General features: G+C 43.9%; 1 protein-coding gene across 1 annotated transcript in view; it reads right to left on the bottom strand.

Moving 5' to 3' along the window:
- Window positions 1–21,949, bottom strand: part of RHPN2 (rhophilin Rho GTPase binding protein 2) — a 97,590-nt gene that overhangs the window by 11,209 nt on the left and 64,432 nt on the right. The window contains exons 6-11 of the mRNA XM_073605784.1: window positions 19,445–19,569; window positions 15,321–15,487; window positions 8,257–8,444; window positions 5,691–5,847; window positions 3,506–3,625; window positions 727–921 (exon numbers count right to left, since the gene is read on the bottom strand). Of these exons, the coding sequence (XP_073461885.1) occupies window positions 727–921; window positions 3,506–3,625; window positions 5,691–5,847; window positions 8,257–8,444; window positions 15,321–15,487; window positions 19,445–19,569 (952 nt within the window). The remainder of the gene's footprint in view (window positions 1–726; window positions 922–3,505; window positions 3,626–5,690; window positions 5,848–8,256; window positions 8,445–15,320; window positions 15,488–19,444; window positions 19,570–21,949) is intronic.

Here is a 21,949-nt window from a genome sequence, read left to right as displayed (position 1 = left end):
TATTTTCTTTATAATTTTCCACCAGGGAGCCAACAGGTGCTGCGTACAGTCGCCTATAGAAGTCAATGGCTTTGTGATGACCCCCGCCTACCAATTAGAATTGAGGCTTTTTTGCGCATGATCCTATCTGGCTATATAGCGCAAATTCTGAATATCCCAGACAGGGAGTCCACAGGTTCTGCAAAATTGTCAATTTACCCTATACGGTGATGAGCCCCACCATTGATTGGTGGGGGTCATCACAAAGAAAAGAATGCTTACACCTCACTGAATAACCCATGTCATGCATTTTCTTTAAAGGTTACTTTGTTGCACTTGTGCTTATTTATTTAAGGTACTTATATAGCGCCGTCAATTTATGCAGCGCTTTACATATACATTGTACATTCACATCGGTCCCTACCGTCAAGGAGCTTACAATCTAAGGTCCCTAACTCACATTCATATACTAAGGGCCAATTTAGACAGAAGCCAATTAACCTGCCAGCATGTCTTTGGAGTGTGGGAGGAAAGCAGAGTACCCGGAGGAAACCCACGCAGGCACAGGGAGAACATACAAACTCCAGGCAGGTAGTGTCATGGTTGGGATTCAAACCAGTGACCCTTTTTATTGCTAGGCAAGAGTGGTACCCACTACACCACTGTGCCTCCCAATAATAAACTTATAACGTTATAAGGTGCCCCATAAACCAAGCATCAACCTGAGTGGCGATCGCCCGTACTTACCGACGATTTCTTGGGCCACCAGTAAACTCATAAAGTCATCTTCTTTCTGGTGCTGCGTGAATTTCAGCAGCGCCCTCTTGTGGAAAGCGGCCAGTATGTCCTGCAGGACGTCGATCTGCTTCAGCTGGCTGCACAGGCTGGAGAGTCGGAGGGCTTCTTCGTGGCACGCGAGCGCTTTGGACAGATGCGCCTTTCCTAGACGGGGCAGGAAAAACAGAAAAACAGTGACAACAATGAAACGTCGGAACGAGTCGGATGTACACAGACCAGGGGGGGGGGAGGGGACGTGTCGGTAAACAATAGGTTTTTATTTTCTCATGGACTTTGCATGATGGCTGGTGCTCTGCGATGTCATTTTAGCTGAGCCGCTTTCATTGTGACGGGGCGGACAGGAATGTCAGTTATGTCCTGTGGACTGGGTGCGGCCGAGGCAACATCAACATTGTGTGATGGCTGTATGGATCGATGACAGAACACCATCATCTGGGCAATGACTAGACATCACACGGTGTGCTTTTTAAAGCGACAGGCAAACAGCTGAATACATTGATAAAATACATAGCTTTTTTTTTTTTTTTTACCAGCCAAAACAATTTTGTATTGTTGTCCACCCAGTCCTGAGATGTACACAGCTCTGTCACACAGTCAGCAAAGGCAGGAGACCTGATTTTTGCTCTGCTACAGTTCAGTAACACTTACAGGTCTTGTCCCTTACCCAGCCTGTGATTGGATAGTGAAAGGAGAAGCAGCAGACTGATGAGCTCATCTCCCTGTCAGCTCTCCCCTCCTATCAGCATGCCCCTTGTTTCTATTTTGTTTTACTTCTTATTGACGGATATGCAGAACAGCATGCCCCTTGTTTCTATTTTGTTTTACTTCTTATTGACGGATATGCAGAACAGCATGCCCCTTGTTAGCACATAAGCAACATTATTTCTTATTTTGAACATAATTGGAGTAGTTCAGTGGTGTACAATATAAACACCTCTAGATTACATACTACAGGCATACCCCACTTTTAAGTACACAATGGGGTTTATTTACTAAAGCTGGAAAGTGCAAAATCAGGCTCACTTCTGCATAGAAACCAATGAGCTTCTAACCCCAGCTTGTTCAAGTAAGCTTTGGTAATAAAACCTGGATGCGCATTGGTTTCTATGCAGAAGTGAGCCTGATTTTGCACTTTCCAGCTATAGTAAATAAACCCCATTGTGTACTTAACAGTGGGGTATGCCTGTATACATGTAATATACAAAGTAACACAAGGTGCCAATACTAATTCTATGGTGGTCAAAACAGAAAAGGTGCAATATTCTGCCAATTCAGCCTATAGTGCCATATTGCAAAAGCAACATTATATATGTCTTATACAGCAGTATCAGCATGTCCAATCAGAAAATTGTAATGCAAACTCTGTGCCACATCCCTAACTATCTACTGAAATAGTAGAAACGTGGGACTTTTAAGGCACAGCATATTTTTGCATAAAATTGACATTTATTCAAATTTGCTAAAATTCAACAAGTTCAATCCATGTAATAACAAATTGCAGTAAAATACAATTGTATATAAAATCAATCAATATAGATACTGTAGTAATTGCGCATAGTAGTCTTTGCACCTCAACGTGTTTCTCGGACAAGGTCGTCTTCATCAGGAGCTATCAATACAGACTTTCTATAAATGCCATCTAAATAGAATGACAACCTTTAAATAATCATATCATAATACTCATAATAGAACACAATACAGTGAAAATTTGAATTTAGTTACTCAATACCCTTCACAGGGATTACTCCACCAAAAAGGGGGTGGGGGTGCAAGGGCCTTGGGTACACATACATATATGCATAGGGGTCCCAGAGTACTCTCTCCCCTATGCGTATATGTATGTGCACCCAAGGCCCCTGCACTCCCCTTTTTTGGGGGAGTATCCCTGTCTGTATTGATAACTCCTGATGAAGAGGACCTTGTCCGAGAAACGCGTTGAGCAGCAAAGACTACTATGCGCAATTACTACAGTATCTAGATTGATTGTTTTTATATACAATTGTATTTTACTGCAATTTGTTGTTACATGGATTGAACTTGTTGAATTTTAGCAAAGTATCAGCATGTATTGCAATATCACTAAAAGGAACATAACACAAACCACATAAAAAAAAGTTAATATAATATATATATATATATATATATATATATATATATATATATATATATATATATATATATACATACATACATACACACACACACACACACACACACACACACACACACACATACCATATACAGTATATACATTGACCACCAAAAGGTGCAATTGGTCATTGTGAATCTACAAGTACAGTATGTATAAAGGAGCCTATAGGCTGTGGAGTTACCCCCATTGAGTTCTTTATAAGAAATTATTTGCTAGACATTTTGTTTGGGGCTTTAGCTTCAGTAATATTTTTTAAAGGTTTAGTCTACCTTTTAGGTCATTGAAAACGAAGGAGCAGAAGAAGATTGATAAGGTCTTCTGCATTCTGGGCATTTGTCCCGCAATGCATAGGGTCCTAATGGCGGGTAACACTCTGTACAGCGTTTAGCCCCATCCGGCCGAAGCCTGCTACAGACTTTGACAGGCTGCAGGCAGCAGGGCTGGATGCTACATCTGGTTCTCCAGGGTGCATTAAAATGCCCTGCAGCTAGAGGGCCCCATGAGCAAGGGAGTCGTGTCTTTATATTTCTCTGCACTCAGCTGGAACCCATAACAGGTCATGAGTTTTTGGCTTACCTAGCTGTGTCCTCTGTTGTTTGTCTTTAAGTATATTCATGGCAGTTAGTCCTTCTGGTATGTGGTCATAGAGCTGGGACAAGGCCTTCTCCTGTTTGTCTTCATCATCGTGTGGGCCCACTGTAGCAAAGAATTATATGGTTATGTGACAGCATCTGAAAAATCGAATGACTAGTACAATAAGAGTTAGGAATTTTAATTAGGTAGTGCCAATATATTCTGCAGTGCTGTAGAGAGCTATTGACATCAGACTCCGCCCTTGAGGAGCTTACAGTCATACAGATACATACTGCAAGACAATTATCATACAGTATTTTATGTGACAACATGTGAATAACCCACTGACTAGTATAACAAGGGTAGTATGTACAAAATAGTTTTAGACCCATTCAACCTCTGAAACTGCATGTACATTCATTATGTGAGAATGGGGGTAAAATCAAAAGCTATTAGACTATTTTCTCTCCAGGTTGAATGCTATTTATTTATACAGAATAGAGGGAATTGGGAACTAGATAGTGCTAATGTTCATAGTAATTATTTATTTGCAATGATCATCATCTCCATCTAGTGGCCATAATGCTGTATTTTCCTGAATCACTCTATTCTGTGTTAATGAATAACATTCAACCTGGAGAGAAAATAGGCAATTAACATTAAGCCCGGGTTCACACCTATGCAAACTAGATGTGCGTTTCCGCACATCTAATTCGCATAGCAGGAGAATGTGACCGGCTCCCTATGGAGCCGGTTCACATATCTCCGGGGCGGCTGAGGAGCGCACTGCCCAAAAACGCTGTGCGTCTTTGGCTCCATTTCAGGGCCGAATTCAGGCATAGAATCGGCCCTGATTCGTCCCTGAAACAGGGAACAGGGATGCACAGCGCTCCTGTGCAATCCGCAGCCCGTTATGGTGTGAACCCGGGCTTAAAGTAATTGTAAAGTCTTGTTTTTTTTTTTTTTTAAATAAAAATACCAAACATGTTATACTTACCTCCTCTGTGAAGTGGAGTTGCAGAGAACAGCCCAGATCCTCCTCTTCTCAGGTCTCTCTTCGCTGCTACTGGCCCCTCCCTCCTGTCGAGTGCCCCCACAGCAAGCAGCTTGCTATGGGGGCACCCGAGCCCAGGTGCTGCTCTATGTGTCCATTCAGACAAGGAGCTGAGGTTCGGCCCCGCCCCCCCTCTCTTCTGACTGTCTAACTGACTTTAATTGACAGCAGCGGGAGCCAATGGCTCTGCTGCTGTGTTTTAGCCAATCAGGAGGGAGAGGCCCGGACAGCCGAGGGACTCGTGGACATCACCGGATAGAGATGGGGCTCAGGTAAGTATTAGGGGGGCTGAGAGGGGCAGGTTCACATAGAAGGCTTATTATTAAGATAAAAAAAACCTTCTGCCTTTACAATCCCTTTAATTTATTCCTCATTTGCACACAATAAATGTACATGCAGTTTGACTAGACAAATAGCTATGCACGTTTTTTTATAAATACACCCGTAAATGTTATGCATTTTACTCAAATAGCATCAATATATTCTGCAGTACTGTATAATGCTATTTACATCAGACTCCGCCCCTGAGGTGCTTACAGTCATAAAGATACATGCAATTAGGCAGGGAAAGCAGGACCCTGATGCTTGTAGATACATATTTGTACCCGTCATCCTGTTGATACATACTAAAGAATTTATCATAAAATCTGACTTATGAGGCACAACATCTTACATTAAAATACAATTCCTTTATTTAAAGTCAACACTTGTAAAAAAAAAAAGCACTTTAGGAGGTCACCCTAGTCTAGTTATACCTGGATGTTGAACTTGTTATTAATTATAATTATATATTATATTTGTTTAGATTATCTTGTGTATGTGTACTGATGGCTCCTGAAGAAGTGGATTAAGTCGCGTTGGGCTACAAGAAATCAGTATTCCATGATACAATGTCTTGCTATGTCATATCAATGTTATAATGTCTATGTTGTTTTTTGGTGTTTTTTGCCATGTTGGGCAACAAAATGGAAAACATTTTTACAAGAGTTGACTTTAAATAAAGAAATTGTGTTTTTTAATGTAGGATGGTGTGCTTCAAAAGTTTGTTTTTACTATACATTCTTTATTTTTGATACTATTACGGGGGGTGTGGCACTGTCCTTTATAAACAATTTTAGTGCTGTTAATACTTACACTGATGTTCGATGAGCACAATCGCCACAAAATAGTGAGCCAGTGCTTTATAATGTTCGGCTTTTACTTGCACCATGACGGACCAAGAGTAGGGCATGTTCTCCTTGATGGGAGCCTGGTTCATGGCATTGTAGACATGCAAGTGAATCTCACTGACCTGCAGGCAAAACAAGCAGAAAGACATGAGCATCAATCAGATCACAATTTTATTCGCTTAAAGGGACAATAAACATAAATTACTTCTGAGAGTTCATAAAGAGTTTTATCAGATGACATTATGGAAAGAGTTGACTTGATAGATAAATGTTGCCAATCGGCACGTATAAGCAGGGCCAGGACAAGGGTATAGACACTTACTTTTAATGTTTTACATAGCTATACCTACAAAAGGAGCCTGAAGTGATCTAGCAGGACTTCATTTTTTGACTAATGTTTTACTTTAACTTCCCATTACGCAAAGTTCCAGCAAGCAATAACCATTCAGGAAATTATTAACTGATAACTAGAGATATGATTCCTTCTACGTGTATACCTACAACACTGAGGTGTTGGTTACTGTGAAATGTCAGAACGTTACGTCATTTATTTTCCTACAGATCCATAAAAACTAGATTTCCAAGAGATGTTTGAGGATAAGTCTGTGGAGATTGACCTTATGGGTGGAACAAAGACTTTGGCCATGAGATGTGAAGGTTTCGGCAGGCTGCAGGATTCAGGTAAATATAAAAGAAAGGCCACATATTCTTCATTGACTACTAGAAAGTTTTTGACTGCGTAAATCACAGTAAACTATGGAGAACCTTACAAGAGATGGTGGTGCCAACACGTCTAGTCACGTCAGTACAGTCACTGTACAAAAACCAAGAAGACACTGTGTGAAACATCACTGATTTATTATTGGACATTTGGTTAATTGATTAGACACTAATTGGGTCAAGATAGAGAGGGGGTGCAGTATGGTTGCATTCTTTCCCCTTTCTTGTCCAACTTATATGCAGGAATGATCATGGGGAACCTTGTAGAATCAGAAACTGGAGTAAGGCTTGGAGAAAGGAACATCCATAATCTTTGATACGCTGATATCTCGACCCAACCCTCCTCTCAGAAACCAAAGACGGCCTGAAACAACTGATCAAAAGGATCAAAGAAAGCAAGAAGTTTGGCCTCTTCTTGAACATTAAAATAGACCAAGATCATGACCACTGCATGGAATGGAGACATCAAAACTGCAACTGATGGTGAGAAGATTGAATGTGTTCAGGATTTCAAAAGAACGTCCACATATGCTTCATTCATTAGGACTGTGTCAATCACAACAAGCTATGAAGAACCCTACAAGAGCTGGTGGTGCCTCAAGTTGGTACAGTCGTAGTACACAAACCAAGAAGTCACTGGGTGAACACCATAAAAGAACACCAATTGATTCAAGATAGAGAATTGAGTGTGCCAAGGTTTCATTCTTTACCCTTTTATGTTCAGCCTCTAAAATGATCATGAGGCACCTGAAGCTTGAAGAATCAAAACTTAGAGAAAAGATTGGAGAAAAGAACACATATCCCCCTGTGGCATAACCCTCAATTGCAGGAACTTTCCTATATACCATATATTGGACCTTTGGTCCTCTACGGGCGTTATATACCTACATCAGGTGCTCACACCTATAGTCCTGAGGCCCTTCCAATCTGTGAAAGGAGAATTTGAGCTTCCTAATTACATTTTATTTAGATATTTGCAGCTTTGCCATGCCTTTCAGGGTCAATTTCCAGAGACTATCCCCACCCTATAAGCTTTGCCCCTGCTAGACATCATTACTGGCTTAGAAACCAAAAAATTGATATCAGCGTTGTACAACGCCCTGCGCATCCCTACTGCCATTCGTGTAGCTGATAGGGTCAAATCGCGTTGGGAAGCAGATGTTGGGTCCCTAGAGAAAACAGAATGGGATGAAGTACTGGAAGGCACTAATCTAGTCTCACCTATACTGCTTATCTAACTCGGCTACAAATCTTTAGATACTGCTTAAACCACAGCCCCATGTGTCCCCAATGCCTAGGTGAAACGGGTACCTTTTTTTATTTTTCGTGAACCTGCCCAGCTATTCAAGCTTATTGGGAGCAAATTGCTAAATAACCTGATGGTTGGACACCATAAACGCAAATACCAGCCAGGACATGAAACACCTAAAAAAAAAAAGCTGTACAAGATCAGAAAATGAGAAGAGAGCTGGCCCACAGGATTGCCAAGAGTCGAACATAACTGAATTGATTCTGTGCAACTGGGGCTAAATTGAACATTCTCAGACTATGCTCTCTGCAAAATACTGCATTATGGCCACTAGATGGTGCTGACTATCATAGGAAATAGGTATGCTCATCAGCGCCATCTAGTGGCCATAATGTAGTATTTTCTGCATTCACACCAAATTCAGACTATAGCTTCAGAACATTCGATATTGCCCCGTTCACATAGAACGAATATACGATACATGCATTTTTTGATGAACAAACAGCTATGTAATTTTTTTTTTAGACATACACCCCTATATTTTTCATATTCAGAAAAATACCTTTGCTGCCTCTTGCGCCACCTTAGCCAAAGTGCAGAATTCGTTCTGGACCCCGGACAGGATTGTCTGCTCGAAGTGACACTCGTGAGCTTCTGCGAGCAGCATTTTAATGAGGGCACCCAACATGGCTGGACTCATGTCATAGCTTGGGGTGTATGTGAAGGTTTCCTTCAGGTAGGTAAGAACTCCTGGAAGAGAAGGAAAGGAGATTATAGTAAACTTGTCACGTCTGAATAGCAAAATATTAAAAACAGTACAGAAAATATACTTTTCATTGAAATACGTGCTTTTAAAGGGGATGTATAGATCATTTAGGTATACATAGAAAAAAGATCATCTTGATGTTAATGATGTTAACATTGATTGTCAATCTTAAGCCTGTGACTAAGCAGTAAAAGGAGAAGCAGCAGACAGATGAGCTCATCTCTCAGTCACTCGGCTCTCTCCTCCTGTCAGTATTCTCCATACCCTGCAGCACAATTGGCTGACTTCTTGTACTGCTTCCCCTTCTGTCCTCTGAGCTTTGCTGTATAGAGACTGCAAAATGCAAGTACCAAGGAAAATTCAGGTACTTTCACTGCTTGCATTACGAAAAATATGTTTAATGATGTACTAATAGTTTATTAGTTACAGACCCTGTGCCCCCACCCCTAGAGGCAAGTGTGCCCCCCTCCTCCATCAGGGATGAGATTTGTGGAAGGGCAGGGGTCTCTCCAGGAGGCTGGAGGCTTTGTAGGGACACTGTAGGAGACTGAAGGGCATTGCTTGAGCATTGTATGACACTGCTGGGGGGTTGGGAAGCACTGTGGAGGCATTATGACACTATAGGAGGATGAGGAACACTGTGGCGGCTGAGGGTTGTCAGAGGGCCTAGGGGCACTTTTGGGGGTTGAGAGGCACTGTACGAGACTGGAGGGCACTGCTTGGACTAGTAGGCACGGCTGGATGTTGGAAGGCACTGTGGAGACAAAATGGTAATATGGGAGGTTGGGAAACACTGCAGTGGATGAGGGCTGTCAGTAGGCCTAAGGGCAGTGTGGGGGGTAGAGAGGCACTGTAGGAGACTGGAGGGCACTGCTTGGGCTAGTAGGCACTGTGGGACACTGCTGGAGGTTGGGAGGCTCTGTGGAGGCATTATGGCACTATGGGGGGTTGGGAAACAGTATGGCAGCTGAGGGCTGTCAGTGAGCCTAATGGCACTGTGGGGAGAGGTTGAGAAGCACTGTACAAGACTGGCGGGCGCTGCTTGGCTAGTAGGCACTGTGGGACGCTGATGAAGATTGGGAGGCTCAGTGGAGGCATTATGGCACTATGGGAGGATGGGGAACACTGTGGCGGCTGATAGCTGTCAGTGGACCTAGGGGAATTGTAGGGGGTTGAGAGGCACTGTAGGAGACTGAAGGGCACTGCTTGAGCTAGGAGCCACTGTGGGATGTTGGTAGCATTAGGGGGCTGGAGGCACTCCAGTAGGCCGGGTGGTACTGTAGGAGGATTGGGGGCACTGTGGGGGTTGAGGGCTCTCTGGGGGCCTGGAGGCACTGTGGGGAGTTGAGGGGCACTGTGAGAAATTATGGGAGGTTGGGAGCACTATGAGAGCTGGGGTGTACTGTGGTAGGTTAGGGGGATCTACAGCTAGCCGAAGAGGTGGAAAAAGGGAGGCCACAGCCCAGCAGCAAGCCATGTCCCGGTGATTGAGAACCACTGGTGCAGAACCTCTCTCACTCTCAGTTTGATTACTGGTGTGTAGGGGATTGTAAGCAGAGAATATAAATATACTTTCAGGCAGTTATACTAGCTGTATTCAGCTTTTTCTTATTTTCAATGAAAGCCTATCTGTACTAAAGGGTGTGATATTTGCCTGGAGTTTTGCTTTCAAGCGGAGGCCTACTCAAAGAGTCAACAAACTCTGTTGCCTGTTGACCGATGGCAATCTCTGCACTTTTTGTTAGAACCAAACAGCCCGTACATTCTGGTATCTCTCCATTATCGGACTGTCTTTCATAGTGGCACGTAGCTCAGTTGCCACAAACACACAATGTAAACACCAGCCAGGTCTAGGACTGTAACTGCAACCGGTCCGGCAAGTCACAGAGGCTACGGCAGTGACACAAGATTAACAGGATGGGTGCTAAGTTTTCAATCCATCAAACATCATCTCATTACTGAATGTCACCTGTTTAGTGTCACTTTCACCAACTTTAAAGATAATGTAAACTCTAAGGGGTGTGTTTATTTTTAAAAATTGCAGCGCTATTCATCCTGGAGACTGCATGTACATTCAATCGGTGCAAATGGGTGAAAAAGAAAAAAAAAAGGATTGCTATTAGGTCATTTACAGTGTCGGAGGAATGTATTCCAATGATTTTAAATGGTAAAATACTGCATTGGCCACTAGATGGCGCTAAGTTCTTAGGATACTCGGTGCCATCTTAGTGGCCAAATTCTGTATGTTTTCATTTTAAATCAATAAAAAACATTCATCCAGCACAGGAAATAGTCTTCATAACATTTTTTTGCCCCATTCACACAGATAGAATGTACATGTCCTTTCATTGAGGGAATTGTTATGCAAGTTTGTAATAAATTAATTTAATTTGCTTAAGCCCTGTATCACCAACTGCAGTTTTATTTTTAACAAAATACTTATGTTTTTTGTATTCTTGGTTGCATTTCAGAGCTTCTGATCTCCTGCAGCCACTTCAGTGATGACTACATGGCATTTCTCATGGTGAGTTTCCCGATGAGGACAACAAAGGACAACAAAAGACCATGCCTGTGCAATGTGTGTTGAAACAGCCATTTGTAGTCTCTGTGGCAGGGTGACAACACAGGGGCACAATCGTGGGGTAAGAGACAGGGTGTTGTCACCCTATATCAGGAAGTGCCTGAGCAAGCTTACAGGAGATTTTAGCAATCAGGTTTAGCATTCTATAATTTTGCACGAAATCAGGAGTTTGCTATAGAAAATATTACATTGGAGCCCTTACTTCCCTGTGCTGCTGGTGGCTTTTTATGTATTTTCCACCCGCTGTATATATGGAAAGTATCAGTCACACTGCCTATCCTAGCATGACAATGCTCACTCGCTGTACTCTATCTATAGATGAGCAGTGTTGTCACCCTAGGACAGGACTACAGAACAACGCCAGGGCCGTCTTAATAGCATTCTGGGCCCCTGGGCAAAGTAATGCACTGGGGCCCCTGCCAACCTGCCCTGCCCTTCTAGTTGATAGAATTAAACATATATTTGTTAGTACTTTCAATAAAATTTTAAATAATAAGAAAACATGCCGTAAATCATAGACTAATCAACACAAAGGACACAGTACAGGGGAGGCAGAAGGGCACAGTACACGGGAGGCAGAAGGGCACAGTACAGGGAGAGTCTGAAGGGCACGGTACAGGGAGGGTCAGAAGGGCACAGTACAGGGACAGTCTGAAGGGCACGGTACAGGGAGGGTCAGAAGGGCACAGTACAGGGAAGGTCAGAAGGGCATAGTACAGGGAAGGTCAGAAGGGCACAGTACAGGGAGGGTCAGAAGCAGTGGCAGCTTCAGCATTAATCATGTGCTTCAAAAAAAAAAAAAAAAAATTGAAATCCATGCGTCCGGTGCCCTGCGTGTAGATTAGGGGCCGGACGTATGGATCGGGGGGGGGGTCCCTGATGGATGGGCCACCACTGGTCAGAAGGGCACAATACAGTACTGGGATCAGGAGGGCACAGTACAGGTTCTGGGAAGCTTCCTGGGGCACGGCCATCTCAGGACAGCTTAGTAAAAAGCGTGACTGTCCCGGCAGATCCGGGACAATTGGAAAGTATGATGTAATACAAGATTATCATGGGGCCCCCATGCACCTGGGGGCCCTGGGCAGTGCCCAGTGGTGCCCAGGCATTAAGACAGCCCTGAACAACGCTCTCTCTTCTCCATAACCTAGGGGGAGGTGTTTTGTAGTCAACAGAGATAGCTGTAACTAAGTGTACAGGAAGTTATTAGTTCACTGGATTTCTGGCAGGATCAACTGTTATTTTTTGCACTTATTAAAAGGATCTAACAAAACACTTTACATTGTATATTAAACAGACCAAAAAGGAAAAAATAAGAGAAGTTCATTGTTAGGGTTTACATACACTAGTGTGGCGCAGAAGAATTGCAGGTGTGCCGTGGGATTTTTCATGTTGTTCACCAGGCCTGGGGGTGCTCGCGCCGGCGCCACACCGTGGGACTCTGCGACTACGCCAGCATAGTGCTGACTGTGGGTCACTCACTGAGCAAGTGTGCAGGCCTCACGTGCGTACGGTCATCTGTGCTGCCTGGCCTATGCGTGAATTGGATTGGTTGATGTTCGCTGCTACTAGACCCTGCCAATCCGGATCGCGAATACGATTAGGCTGCGGCCTGGCTGCCAGCAGTGTGCCAGGACAGGTGCCGTGCCAGGCGCTGCCAGCCAATGAGGTGCTGAGCACGGTGCGCCTTAACGTGACGTCATTCCCTCCTCCAGCCCCACCCTATTGCCAGCCTGGCTGCCAGGAGTGTGCCAGGACAGGTGCCATGCCAGGCGCTTCCAGCCAATGAGGTGCTGAGCACGGTGCGCCCTAACGTGACATCATTCCCTCCTCCAGCCCCACCCGCAACAGAGCAGAGGAGCCCACAGTCCCTGGCTGTACCGCATGGTGTGGAGCTGAGAAGGTAAGATGAGAGAAGAGATGGGGATGGACCAGTATGTGATTATATCAGCATTAAATATAAGCAGCAGTCTTGTGTGATCCCCATTCCCCATTATTATATCAGCAGGAAAATAAAATATATACAAAAGCAGCAGTCTTGTGTTATGCGAAATTTTTTAGATCGTTTTGGTGCGCTGCAAGACAAAAAAGTTTGAGAAACACTGCTTAAAGGGGTCTCTCTATAAGGAATTGGCTGTGCAAAATGTCTCAAGCAACACATAGGGAAATTTACTAAATCTGGAGCACACAGAATCGGGTGCAGCTCTGCATAGTAAACAATCAGCTTCCAGGTTTTAGCCCCCCCCATTTACATCGGCGCGATTTAACATGCGATTTGACAGGTCAAATCTCATGTCAAATCAGAGCCTATTGCCGGCAATAGAAGCATTCCAATCGGCGCAACGGCGGCTTTGCAGCGCCGTTCCGATTTCCAAAAGTAGTTCCTGCACTACTTCGGAGGCAATTTCAATAGACATCACCCGCACACTTGTCTTTCAGGACACCTTCGAAGTCAGACTGAAATGCAGCTTTGAAATCGTGCGAGTTCAGCCGTGTTCGGTGTGAACGAGGGCTTATTGTCAGAGCTTAATTGAACAAGCTGAAGTTAGAAGTTACTATGCACAGCTACACCAGATTCACCAGATTCTGTGTGCACCAGTTTTAGTAAATCCACATATAATGTAATATGTCTAAAAGGTTTATTTTTTTATGATTGTCAGCTCCATCTAGTGGCCATAATGCAGTATATTCCTGATTGAGGTATGTCAGGAAATTATCACATTATGGCCACTAGATGGCAATGATGATTATCCCAAATAAACAGACAAATTATGTACTGACTGCGCAAATGCTTAAGATATACGCACAGCAATATTTTTTATATGTAGACCTCTAAGGGTTTATTTATAAAGTGAATGTGATTTTCACCAATTATTCTCTGGTGGAGAATCAATTACTGTCATTGAAAACACATGCACCTGGGAGATGCTCCTGCAAAGAATGTCAGATACATTACTTACAAATAGTTTTACACGAAGGTCATTAGTAGTTCAGGTTTGTCTTCTGGAAGCTTGGGAGGTGGTAGAAGAGGAGAGTAGCAGCAGGTACAAAGGTCCCTCCATGATTCATTAACCAGCTTCCACAATAAATACAACACACAGCAGCTGATAACCTTCATTGTCTGACTTCTCAGAAATCTCTGAAACTAATCATTTGTTCTTTTTAGAACTGGCTAATGCAGAGGCTTTCAAACTGACCCCATAAGGGAGAGTTCACACCGGTATTACCAATGAGGGGGCTTAGCCTGTGCCGGCTACTCAGTTTTTTTCTGGTGTAAGGCACGATACTCATTAACCAAAATCCTCACTGAGTAGGAAAAACCCAAACACAGAGATGAAAAAAATGACCAGCATCAATCCAGGAGATAGATAGATAGATAGATAGATAGATAGATAGATAGATAGATAGATAGATAGATAGATAGATAGATGCAACCCATGTGGCACGGTGGGTCTGCATTTTGGGGGTTAAAAAAGGCGGCGAGGAGACAACATATCACCTCCGATATGTCCTCACCTTCGAGGACCTCTTTTCCGAGGAGCGGCCATAAAAGCTGCACCTGTGAAAAAGACTACAGGATGGCTTATTACTATCCTCAAGGGAAGGCCTACAACAACCCAAACATCACACTGTGATTGGTGTAGAAGTCATCCATATATGGCCATAACTATAGGCAACAGTTTGTGAACACCTGATCATCTACTATATGGCCAAAAGCCGGTGAAAGCCCCTCCAAATTATGGAGTCCAGGTGTCTCCAGTGAAGAGTATTGTTAATACTACATCATACAAAGACACTGTAGATCATTGTGTTTTTCCAACCTTGTGGTAACAGTTTGGTGAAGACCGTTTTCTATTCCAGCATGACCGTGCCTCTGTGTACAAAGCCAGCTCCATAAAGAAATGGTTTGACCAGTTTGGCGTGGAGAAACTAGGGAGTCCTGAACACATTTGAGATGAATTGGAACATCAATTGTGAGCCAGGTCTTCATCAGTACTTGACCTCACATATGGGCACAAATTCCCACAGACACCTCAAAGCCTCAAAAGTGGAGGATGCTATAGCCAAAAAAGGGACAACTCCATATTAATGGCCATGGTTTTGGAATGGGATGTCCAACAAGCTCAAAAAGAGTGGTTGTCCATATTTTTTTACACAGTGTCCGTCAGGTACAACCACATTGGACAGTAGGTTTTCATAATTATTCCTCCTTCACATCATCCTGACTACTATTAAAGTCATAGTAAATTTGACCTCTTTATGATGTCCATCTTTTTACCTGCAGCTTTCTGGAACATATTGACCGCTTCCTCCAGACCGCTCTTCGTCTGCCTGTTGCAGCGGGTACCGATCTGGGTGTAGAGCGCACCAATGTTGAAGAGAATGCTGGCTTTCTCAAGATAAATGTTGGGCTGGCTGACGGGAACACCAGTGAATGAGTCGTACCTAAAACAGAAGAACAAGGCAAAATTTAACCAATTTATCTTTAGAAGGTTCATTTAATAAGGAAGGAATTCTTCCACTGAGGGCAGTTGGCTAAGAGGGTCTTCCTCTCATCACCTGGTGTGTCTACAGGACAGGAAGTAAGGAAATCTCCCAAATGGGACATAGATGACCTGGCAGGGGCTTCAACTGTTCTCTAATTTATCCAAATCTAAAAAAAATGGCTTTGGATATACTTCAGGTCAGTTCTCCTTCTCTAACATATCAATACCGACATCTTCTCTCATTTATAATGAAAGCTCTACAAGTATCGTTTTTAACCAGCACCCATCTTATAATCTTTAACTCAAAATATTCTTTCATTTTATGCCTGCTTTTAAATTTATGACCTCGCCCCATTGATGTGGGGAAGAGATAGAAGCCATATTCATTTGTGGTCAGGCAGCCGGTCATACATGACTTGGTGGTTAATTGTGTAGGGCTGAACAAGCGCTGACCATGCCTGAGTCATAGGCATCAATTAAAGTAGAACTAAAAGCAGTAAAACGGTTTTTAATGATACCCTACACAAAAAAAACAAGCATGGAACCCTTGCACCGCATAGGTACCTTAGAAATGTCCCTGGTCATAATATACTGCAGAAAAAAGGAAACAAAAAGCCATTACACTGAGTGCCGAGACAGGGTCGTCCACCGCCAAAGGCATCACCCTGCCTGCTCTGGCACACCCATTCTCTCCACCCCCCCACCCCCCACCCCCGGAGCTTTGGCTGCCCATATAGCTGGCATGGAGGGTGTATTGTGCATGTGTACAACTTGGGGTGGGTAGGCAGTTTCTCATGTATGGTGTGTCAGCTGTGGGCAGTTGGGGAGAGGGGAGCAGATGATGGGCATGTTGGAGAGCAGTGTGTAAGCAGTAGCTGTTAGGGCAGACAGAAGGCCATGGCCCAGAAGAAGGGATGCCACAGTTCACTAGTTGCCCATTGCCAATCTAGAACATCCATGCAGAGGAGCTCCCCCTTGAGTAAGGACGCTGTGCCCAGCACGGCTTTCCCTCCTGCCCCCCCCCCCCCCCCCCCCCCCACTGGTTCAGGCCCTGATTACAAAGGGAATGCAACCCAAAAGGAGATTTTAGCTTTTGGTACATGCTATTGAGAACTATTTTTCCAGCCTCTTTTATCTCTTTATCTTTCCCGATATCTGGTTGCAGTGGGTGTCTAGGTCATGTAAATGGAGATGGGAGGAGATGGGAACCCAAAGCTCAAGCTACAGGAGTTGACAAGATATAATGAGAAGCCACAGAATCTACCAAAACTGGAAAATAAGATTTGAGTGGAATAAAGCATATACTGTATACAGCTTTTTATGTTTTGGATAGAGTAAGATACGGTTATAACCTCTGTCAGGTTTTCTTTTACGGTCTGTGTCCTGTTGGGGAGATTTCTCTTCACTTCCTCTCTCAAGAGTCACAATAGGAAGTGAGAGGAAATCTGAGGGGAATCCCGTCTCAGACAGCTGTCACCAGAACAAATGTCTCCACTAGAGAATTTCTACTTGGTGGCAACTGTTTCCCCATCACTTTCTGTCCTGCAGACAGCAGTCACCAGGACAAATAGGGGGGGGGGGGGGTGAATATACATAAATATGCATGTAGCAGTAATAAAACCAATGATCAAAGAGTCCAAGCATTTTTTAAATTAGGTATTCAGTGGGATAAGAGAACCAGCATGCTTCAGGGGTTCAGTTTTCCTTCATCAGGCTTAATGTATTATGCAACTTCAAAAATGGCTGGACTCATACCAGAGTACCCCCGGAAAGTAGAGGGTGGTACTGAGAGAAGTCCAAATATGTAAAAAACAGAAAGAGCACCATACAAATGGTCCAAGAGACCTTCCAGCCTGAGCACCGGACTTTTGAAGCTGCTTATTGAAGCTGAAGTTGCAGCGCTGTTCCACTCGTTTCCATCTATAAATGGCAATAGATCTCCTATTATTAATATTCATTTTTCTAAAAGATCGTCTCATTGATCGAGCTGATTTACTTAGGTTAGGCTACTAATGCCGTGTTCACACAGGCGGACTTTTCGACCGGACTGGTCCGACGGGACGAATCCGCTGGACAATCTGACTGTGTGTGGGCTTCATCGGACCTGCAGTGGACTTTTTCGATCGAAAATCAGACGGACTTTAGATTTGGAACATGGTTTAAATCTTTCCAACGGACTCGAGTCCGGTCGAAAAATCCGCTCGTCTGTATGCTAGTCCGATGGACAAAAACCGACGATAGGGCAGCTATTGGCTACTGGCTATCAACTTCCTTATTTTAGTCCGGTCGTACGTCATCACGTACGAATCCGTCGCACTTTGGTGTGATCGTGTGTAGGCAAGTCTGTTTGTTCGCAAGTCCGTCAAAAGTCCATCGAAAGCCCATTGGAAAAAACGTTGGACCTTTGATGCCGAAAAGTCCGCCCGTGTGTACACGGCATTACATGTACCAGAGTACACCCAAAAGTAGAGGGGTCCTACGAGAAGTTCAAATATGTTAGAAGCAGTAAGAGCACCACAGCAATGGTCAAAGAGTCTAGAAGGTTTTTTTTTATTAGATATCCATTGGGATTAGAGATCCAACTTTTGAGAATTTAGTTCTCCTTCATTAGGACTTCTGTAACCTTGAAAATCACTGCACTCCACTGGATTTTTATTATAGTTGTATGTATATCAGATTTTACCACCAGCATGGACTTCACAACATGGTTTCCATACTACACAACCTGTTGGTGGTAGGATCTGATTATCCCCATATGACTATCATCACAATCCAATGGAGTCCAGCCATTTTTGGGGGTGGGGTGGGGGAGGGGGGGGGGGGGGTGGAGGGCTCTAAGGGAAGTCCAAATATGTAAGAAGCAGTAAGAGTACCACAGCAATGGTCGAGTCCATAATGTTTACTTATTAGATATTCATTGGGATAAGAGATCCAACTCATTTTGAGAATTCAGTCCTTCATCGGGGCTTATGTATTATGTAACCTCAAAAATGGCTGGACTCCATTGGATTGTGATTATAGTCATATGTGGATAATCAGATCCTACCACCAACGGGTTGTGCAGTGTGGAATCCATGTTGTGTAGTCCATGCTGGTGGTAGAATCTGATATACATATAACTATAATCACAATCCAGTGGAGTGCAGCGATTTTCAAGGTTACAGAAGTCCAGAACTGAATTCTCAAAATGAGTTGAATCTCTTACCCCAATAAATATGTAATAAAAAAAACCTTCTGGACTCTTGACTAATGGTATGGTGCTCTTACTGCTTCCTACATACTTGAACTTCTCGTAGGACCCCCTCTACTTTTGGGAATACTCTGGTACATGTAAGTAGCCTAACCAAAGTGAATCATCTTGATCACTGAGACAATCTTTAGGAACAATGGACATTAATAATAGGAGATCTATTGCCTGTTATATACGGAAACCGGTGGAACACCCCTGCAACCTCCGCTTCAATAAGCAGCTCCAGCTCCGGGTGCTCAGGCTGGAAGGTCTCTGAAAACCTTCAATACTGCACAGTCCACAGAAGAAGCCGGCACAACAGTAAAATCAGCAGATATGGACATCCTTTATTAAACATGGTGAGATACAGCCGAATAAAAATCCAACGTGTTTCGGCTGTTAGGCCTTAATCATGGAGCTTTAATTAAATCCTAATGGCTGAAACACGTTGTTTTCTTATTCAGGTGTATCTCACCATGTTTAATAAAGGACGACCGTATCTGCTGACTTTACTGTTGTGCCTGCTTCTTCTGTGGACTATTGCCTGTTATACCTCTATCGCGTCTTATGCATGTACCTAAAGCAGTAAAAACCCAACGGGGCTCTAAGCCTCTCCAACTCTATCTACATCTAAAAAAATCAAAATTTTGGCTTTTGGTACACTTTAATTTGCACATGTGAACATACCACGTGAAGAGGATCCCCATGTGCCTGCTGGAAGGGAAGAACCGGTTCTCAAGGAACCCGAGCTGTTGGAAATAACTTATTAGCATATCTATTCCAGATTCATCTCTGCTGGGCGTCCGACATGCCTGCAAACAAGGAGACAACAAGCGTTAAACCTTCCACAATCTCAAATATGCTGACAAAGCAATATGAAAGGTGCAACTCCTAACCCAACAGCTAAATAAAAATGCTGTTTATCTGCCAAAAAATATGAAACGCAACACAACGTGACTGATTCACCTCCTGTGCTGGATGGCTGAAGCCCAGGTATGTTAAAGTGTAACTGAGGTTTCACCTACTTTCGCAACCCCCAGCCCCAGTTTTATACTCACCTGACCCCAATCCAAATAAACTCTCCATAGGATTGAATAGAGATTGAAGAGTGCAACCGCAGGTCAAGGGGGAAAATTCTGTGCAGCTTCAGAAAAGCCAAGAGCATGCTAAATTGGTGACAGACAAGTAAAATCTAGTGGGGAAAGGGGGACAAAATAAGTGTAAGGGCTCGTTCATCTGAGTGTTGATCTCTGAAGAGTGATCCGTGTTTGGATCGCTCCTCAGAGGACCCTTGACAGGCAGCGAGGAGGCGTTGTATTGCTGCTTTAACCCCTTGAATCCTGCACTAACATGCTACAATCGCGTGTATTGCACGCAGTTGCAGGGCACGCGCAGAGTGGCTCCATTCGCTTGAATGGGTTGCATTTGGTCGGCGCTACAGCAGAAAACAGCAGGGGGTATAATTCCTGCCGCATGTGTACACCCCCGGGCCCTGCCTCTGCAGCTAAAGGTGATAGTGGTTGAGGGGCAGTAAAAGTGCGGATCAATCACTGGGTTTTTTATGGTCCCCTAACCTCACGTGTGAACCAACCCTTACTGCACCAAAGGTACAGTTACGCTTTAAGAGTGGCTTAGCCCTACCCCTATGCAAGCCTGATTTCAGCTCTTAGGCTCTATTCACACCATTGCATTTCTTTCATGCTGTTTGCAGAAACGCGGGACATTTTTTCAAACATTGGTTCCTTTAAGTACACATTTACATCGATGCATTTTTGTGCCTCTGCGTTTTTGGAAAGGGTCAGTGACTTTTTTAAATGCAAAGTGGTGCTTTTTTTTTTTTTTTTGCGTTTTTGGTTCAATAGACTTCAATGGAGAAGACGCAGAAAAGCATGTTGAGCGTTTTTACCATGATTTGCATTTTTTTAATCTGCCCAGCAACAAATTTGACAAAAAAAAAGCATAAAATACTCAAATTGCGGCAAAAAAGAAACGCAAAAAGCACTCCAGAAACACTCAAAAGCAAACTGCATAGGTGTGAATGGAGCCTTGAAGCCAATTCCACCTTTCTGACCCATATTGAGGATGGAACACAAAACCTGGTCACATACCGCTGCCCCCCCCCCCATCAGTTTCAAACCACAACCTTCCCCTACTGCAATCATTGTTCTTGGCTCCACTCACAGCTGCACCATCCATTCACATGGATCTGTGCATGAAAGACTACAAGTCCCATCATGGCAGAGGAAATTGTAGATCTCAATGGAGCACAAGGGCGGTGACTAGGTTTGCCACCTGTCCGGGATTCACCCAGACAGTTCGGGTTTGGAATCATGCGTCTGGGTTTCAGACTGCCTGAAACCCGGACACATTATTCAGACTGGACTATGGCTTCCCAGCAGGGTTGCTGGCTGCAGTTGTCTAAGCTGAGAGGGAGGGAAAAGCCAACACTAACAATCCCCCAAAGCTCATGCTGCCCAAAGCCAACACTTACAATCCCCCCCATTACACACACACAGATGGGAGAGTAGAGAGGGCTCGATCTGCACCTCTTCCCCCCACCCCTACCCCTCTGTGTCTGCCCACACTCCAATCCCCGGCGCTGTGCCTCAGAAAAGGAAAGTGGGGGCCAGAAATTTGAAGTCCAGCAGCCTCAGATACATCTGGATGAGAGGTGCTGACTGCCAAGGCGTGAGTGAGCTCACCATCCATCCCTGTCTGTGACTGAAGCTTCCCCCCTTCTCTCTCCTGCCTCTGAGTGAGTACACTAAGGTAAATCAAGGTTCTCAGAGCACCCCTTACATCAGAGTTCTCAGTGTTCCCCCTTAAATCAGGGTTCCCAGAGCATCCCTTATGTTAGAGTCCCCAGAGTTCTCCCTTACATCAGAGTCTGCAGAGTCCCCCCTTACAGTGAAAGGGAACTCTGCGAGTTCAGATGTAAAAGGGGAACTCTGTGGACTCTGATGTAAAGGGGGACTCTTGTTAATAACTTCATATGATTAGAAATGTTATTTATTAGCAAAATATATGTATAAAAAAAAATTGCTGTGCACCGCTAAAGTGTTCGGGTTTGACTTGAAGAAAAGGTGGCAACACTAGCGGTAACGCCATCACACTGGTAGTCCGTTGAATTTTTTTTGCTTTCAGCGCCATAACCAAAGATCTGTAGATGAAGAAATAGTCTGCAGGAGGCTG

This window comes from Aquarana catesbeiana, linkage group LG11 (assembly GCF_042186555.1).
Source record: "Aquarana catesbeiana isolate 2022-GZ linkage group LG11, ASM4218655v1, whole genome shotgun sequence".
In the NCBI taxonomy this organism is placed as follows: domain Eukaryota; kingdom Metazoa; phylum Chordata; class Amphibia; order Anura; family Ranidae; genus Aquarana; species Aquarana catesbeiana.
This window is presented reverse-complemented; position numbering and strand designations above follow the sequence as displayed.